The sequence below is a fragment of the Ptychodera flava genome, chromosome 8 (genome assembly GCF_041260155.1).
Source record: "Ptychodera flava strain L36383 chromosome 8, AS_Pfla_20210202, whole genome shotgun sequence".
In the NCBI taxonomy this organism is placed as follows: domain Eukaryota; kingdom Metazoa; phylum Hemichordata; class Enteropneusta; family Ptychoderidae; genus Ptychodera; species Ptychodera flava.
The window spans coordinates 39,289,058-39,295,057 of record NC_091935.1 but is presented as its reverse complement, the minus strand read 5'-3'; the positions used below and the strand labels follow the sequence as shown (position 1 = coordinate 39,295,057).

Genomic DNA, 6,000 nt, shown 5'->3' with positions numbered 1-6,000 from the left:
ATGAAGCAGTAATACTTCTTTATCAAGACTGACAATGGCACCAGAATAACCCGAGACTGACCCCGCCGTGTAACGTTTGTAATACTTAAGGGAGCCTTCAGTAATTACAGGGGGGTGGGCCGGGGGAATTTCGCGCACACCTTTACCGTACAATGTGACCCTCCCCCTATCCTACTGTCTAAAATGTGACCCTTCCCCTTGTCCGACATTTTTAAACTAGACCCTCTCCTCCAACCACTGCAGTATTCTCCCCAGGAATAACTAAAACAGTATCAGCTAATTTACATAACAATTGGTTCCGGGGACAAAATACAGAGGGGAGGGCTGGTGTTTTTGGAGGGACAGTTGCAACTTATCACGCAAGAATTTTTGAAGAGATATGGTATTTCATACATTTGAGGGAGGGTCACCATATTTTGTGCAACTATAAGAAGGTAAGGTGTGGCTGATTTAGTGCTTCATCCAAAAATATCAAATCATAATACATGGAGTTTATCAGGCAAATTATTGACAATTTACCCCCACAAAACATGTTATATCTGTATATTATATATGTTTGATAGTATATTTAAATGTACATTGCTTGAATAGGGAAGTAAAATGTGCATTTGTGTACAAGAAATTGATTGCTGAATTTCATCTAAAAAGTTGGTTCACTATCCATGGGGTCTATGATGAAAGTATGAATAATTTTTTTTAGTACAAAATTAGATAAATCTGTGTATTTATGTATGCTTGATTATTTAGATTATTGTTCTTGATTAGACTAGAGTGGTTACAAGTCAATGGTTGTGCAAGAAATATGATTTCGGAATTTCACCAAAATGTCCATACACTATGCATTGGGGTCTATGATGAAACAATGAATAATTTTGTTTCAGTACAAAATTAGATAAATCTGTGCATTTATGTACGCTTGATTATTTAGATTATTGTTCTTGATTAGACTAGAGTGTTTACAAGTGTATGGTTGTGTAACGAATTTGATTTTGGAATTTCACGAAAATGTCAATTCACTATGCATGGCGGTCTGTAGTGTGTAAGTATTTTGTTGGTGATTTCCTATTCAGGAAATATCACATGGACAATCAAAGTTTTGGCCATAAAATCAGCTTCTGTAAAAAGTGACCCTCTCCAAAGATAGGTTTATAAAAAGTGACACTCCCCCTTGAACTGTTTTCTTAAAAGTGACCCTCCCCCCAATTCCACCGGCCCACCCACCTGTAATTACTGAACTCTCCCTAAGAGTACGAATCGTGTTTTTTTTCTAACCTGGAGGGGGGCGGTGTAACTGCAGTTTATCATTGTTTCTTAAAATACCATAAACGAACTAGATGGCGTAATCTTTTGACAGAAACTGATTTTGAATTAATTGATGTCCAGCATTGCAACTGACACAGTTATAAAGGATCGAGGAGACAGGAACCTGGCAAAAATTACACATTTAATATAATTCGAAATACAATTATGATAAAATAATGGTATATTCATTATTGTCACCCAATCCAGGGGCGTAAAAAATATGAGTAGGGCTAAATCGAGCGAATGACTGTGTTTTAAACAAAAGGTCATAGTTATGAAATACAAATTATAAACGTACGCTCCCTGTCCAATTGTCATTGTCATTTCGTCGCTCGATAGAGTACACAGTTGTCGTCGTGTCACGGGTAAATGCAAAAATTCAAGCATAAGAGGGATCATAGTAGCTTCATTACTATGGTGAAAGTTATGAATTTGCAGAATGACAATCATTTTTGCTTCATCAAGCATCGACATATGAGCAGACGTATGCAATTTGGTCTCAGTTAAATTCGAATGGCCGCACTTGGTCAGATTTGCTGCACGGTTTGCATCCCTTGATTACAACCAAGACAGCACCAGTAAGCAGAATAACACCAAGCAAAGTACTGCACACAGCAACTACCACTATCCACGTGTTGTCTGTAAAGTAAAATCCAAACAATCGAAGTGGAATAGTTTGTCAACGTTTACTCTATTGATATTACAGCTCAGACATACTACCAACACATTGTACGGTGCTGAGACCCGTCATTGAAAAAATGAAATTCATGAGATATTTTCCAAATGGTGTGCAGCTCAAAGTTAAGGTCATACACACTTCAACAAATGAAAGTTTAAAAGTTTTGCTCATGGAAAGTTTGTTAATTACTCCCTTAACCTTACAAAAATGGCTGCAATGCTGGGCGTATGTTACGGAAAAACTCAAATTTTCCTCCGCATAAACACAAGACAGTGTATATTCAGTTTTTCATGTAGGTTCTAAAAACAGTTCACACAAGTCATATACTATAGAGAGAAATCCCAAGATTGTACGAGGTTAAAATTTTGCTCAGTGGTCCATTCTGACCGTAAAAGATTGAAGAGCACAACCTCCGCGACACTTTGTTTTGAACATTTTCACATTTCGTCAGTTTGTCTACCTTGACAGTGAAAGACGTATATTCCACAAGCCAAAAAAGTCGATCCGGTCTACGTTCCCATGTCTTAGTTGGTTAGTCAACTTACCGCTTGGAGCTGCACCACAGTCAGCGTGTCCGACTTCCTTGTGACCGAATGAAACACAAAACTTGTTGGTTACATGGGCCGTGCTGTCATTTTTTGTAACTGAAAGAAAGCATGCAAATTACACTTTATTGAATCCTAAATAATACAGGGTGTTCTATATGGAAGCAAAACTACTGTCATGAGAAATCCTATACTGAAATGATTGTTATCAGGTACTCTGTGGAGAAATATTATTGAAGCATAATAAGTAAATTTTCTTCTACTTTCTCCCTGGTAGATTGAAATGCAAACTTCTAACCTTGCAAACCTAAATTATTGGCCAATTAATATCTTTGCTTGAGTTAACATTGTCAATAATATTATTGGACATCATACACATATTTGCCGTGTTGATTGGTAAAACACTGGAATTTAACAGGCTCGATTTTGAGAGAAGAACGAGATATATCTTTTGGGATTTAACAGGCTCGATTTTTAGAGAAGAACGAGTGTTTTACCAATCAACACGGATACTGTATTTTACAAATACAATTATCATGATAGAAAATTCGCCAGATGGTCAAGGAATTTATATTCTATGCTCATATGCCTGTTACCATTGGAACGACATTATCCTACAAATAATTACGATAATTACTCATTATTTGAAACTATTATTTATATAATTATCCAAACCTTCTTGACATTATTTAAAGGTGTTTTAATGAATAAAGGCTGAAAATGTAAAGTCAAAATTCCCCTTAATCTATTCTACATATTTAAGTGTGGTTCACAAACGGTTTGGTATATTTTAGGACTTTTTTTGCAGTTTCAATACAAAGCCTGACTAGGTACTACAGTACAATATTTAATAGGACATGTGAACAGAGAAGTGTGTGTGCAAATGTTCAAACTATCGGTATTGTTTGTTGTTGGCCGTTGTAAATATGTGAATGGCTCTTTTTACAGCATTTATCGTTCGGAAATTTTCAATTTATGCGATAAAACTGTCGGTTCAAACTATAAAGTGTTGTTGCTTTAGAAACGTGATAAGAAGTTACTTTACTAGTCAAATTTATTTTAACTCTTGTCAAGCAATACACATATGATACCTTTATTACTCTTACCATTTTGTTTTATATGAAGAATTGCGTATTTTCATACATTTGCCTCGACAATGCGGTTCATCGGAATAACAATTTTACACTTTGACAAGTTCACCTAGTATATGCCCGATACTGATGAGAAAATGTACTATGTTAGGCTGAAGAAGAAGAAGAACGATGATCGGTAGAAGAGTGTAATGGCTTACCTAGAGCGGCGACAATACACAGGTACTTATAACGATCGCACTTTTCGCTTGGTAATTCTACCGTTGTTTTCAAATACTTAACTAGAATATTGTCCCAGTAATTGAGATTCGCCTCAAGATTCGTTGCAACAGAGATGTTCACGTCGAATACAGTAGTAATGCTATTATTTTGGTCTAATTCGTCATAGGCACTGCTTATTTCAACATGACTGATGTTATAGCCGTATCTTCCGTTTGGATTATCGATAACAGCGCCACCACTGTTGACAAGTTCTACATCAAATAAAAGATCTGTTGATTCGCCTTTTCGGTGGATGTGGTTGTAGGGTGAGGTGACATTGAAGAAGATCGGTTTAATGGCTAGAATAGAAAACACATCACAGTATCAGTCAACGCACACATTACATTTACATTTTACATGACGCATATGCTTTACATTTTATGTTAGAACACTTTGCAAAGAAACTGTTCAATATCTCGTGTCCCTACTGACAAACGAACAACTAATTTTTGATTTCGGCCTCCAAATATCTTGCCGTTTTATTCTCTAATATAGACATAGCTTTTATCAATTTCCGATCACAATAAGGATCCTTAATGGATGATTCAACGCTAAAATCCTTTTTGGGTTTCCAATAACTCGATCATTCTCACTTATGTGCAAAAATGTCCTGAGTAGTATAGAGTATACGCTACTCTACTAAACCCCCATTACGTGTAACTGTTGATGCAATTTCCGTCGACTTCGTTCTATTTTATAAACTAGAGCGTCGTATTCTACGGAAGCGTATTGTGCCATTTTTATAGGAAAAAAAGTAAATAATCTCGTAATTACGAGTTTTTGATTCTCGTAATTACGAGTTTTAAAATCTCGTAATTACGAGTTTTTAATTCTCGTAATTACGAGTTTTGAAATCTCGTAATTACGAGTTTTTGATTCTCGTAATTACGAGTTTTAAAATCTCGTAATTACGAGTTTTTAATTCTCGTAATTACGAGTTTTGAAATCTCGTAATTACGAGTTTTTAATTCTCGTAATTACGAGTTTTGAAATCTCGTAATTACGAGTTTTGAAATCTCGTAATTACGAGTTTTTTATTTTAATGAGTTTTGATTTATCGGAACAACAGGTCTTGATTGTTTCAATTACCAGATTTAATCTTTAAACATTGCTATAGCTATATATGGTTGTAGGTCTTTATTGTTTTCTACTTTCTTATGTACATTAATCATTATCTTTTGATGGTTAACACATGCTAAGGTGTACTAAATAATTGCAGTACACTTATATATGAATAATTGAATAAATGATCTTTTGACTGTCACACCGCTACATTTGTACAGATATTCAAACAGTTATCAACAATTCGAACTTCATGCATGCCAAGCTTCGTTGGCAGAGTTTGTGTAGTTGGAAACACATTTTTTTGCTTCGAATGATACATTTTTAGTATACCATTACGCAAATATAAACACCTTTTAATTTATTATAGTCTTCTCCGACAGGCTGTCAAGCCTGTGAGTTAATCTTATGTTACAAATACATAGCACTGTGATGTAAGATTTCACATTCAGCACAGATTGGCAGTTTTTCTCATGAGGGTTTTATTCAGAAGTTATGAGATGAGCATCTTATATCTCTTGAAATACTAGAACTGTCTGTGTTTATTATTTCTGTGTGCTTCTTGGACAGCCTCCTTCTGTAAGAAAATCGTAGCTCACACAGATTTCCAACCCTCCCAATTTCCCCATATTGCTTACAAAGATAAAGACCGTAAAAGCTTGTATCGCGGCTGGTTAAGAGCATAATGTTCTAAAATGAATGTCCTTGCAATGTTTAATACCACCATAAAATGGAGCAAGACGATAGAATTGTGTATGATCTTATTGAATAATCCACTCGAGTACAGTCCCTTTCAAGAACCTCAGACAGGAATAAAAATGGCAATACAAGCGAAAATATTATGATTATAATTATTTTTTAAGATTATTATTTATATCGTAGATATCATTAAGTACTAATGAGGAAATCTCAAAAAGGCAGTGTTGGATGAAATGACATGAGTACTATTAAATTTTCACATGACTTCTTAAATATTGAAAATGATAGATTATCACTTTGAACACAATTTGACTTTCATAAACGAAAGTTGAAATTTAGTAATTTTCCGTAAGCTTACCAA

General features: G+C 35.0%; 1 protein-coding gene across 2 annotated transcripts in view; it reads right to left on the bottom strand.

The window, feature by feature from the left end:
* Nucleotides 1-1,426: 1,426 nt before the first annotated feature.
* Nucleotides 1,427-6,000, bottom strand: part of LOC139139300 (uncharacterized) — a 63,501-nt gene continuing 58,927 nt past the window's right edge. Inside the window, exons 4-6 of one of the 2 annotated variants that reach the window (XM_070708175.1) lie at nt 3,818-4,177; nt 2,527-2,625; nt 1,427-1,941 (exon numbers count right to left, since the gene is read on the bottom strand). In XM_070708175.1, the coding sequence (XP_070564276.1) occupies nt 1,802-1,941; nt 2,527-2,625; nt 3,818-4,177 (599 nt within the window). In that variant the 3' untranslated portion in view covers nt 1,427-1,801. The remainder of the gene's footprint in view (nt 1,942-2,526; nt 2,626-3,817; nt 4,178-6,000) is intronic. The other variant, XM_070708176.1, reaches the window with a different exon arrangement.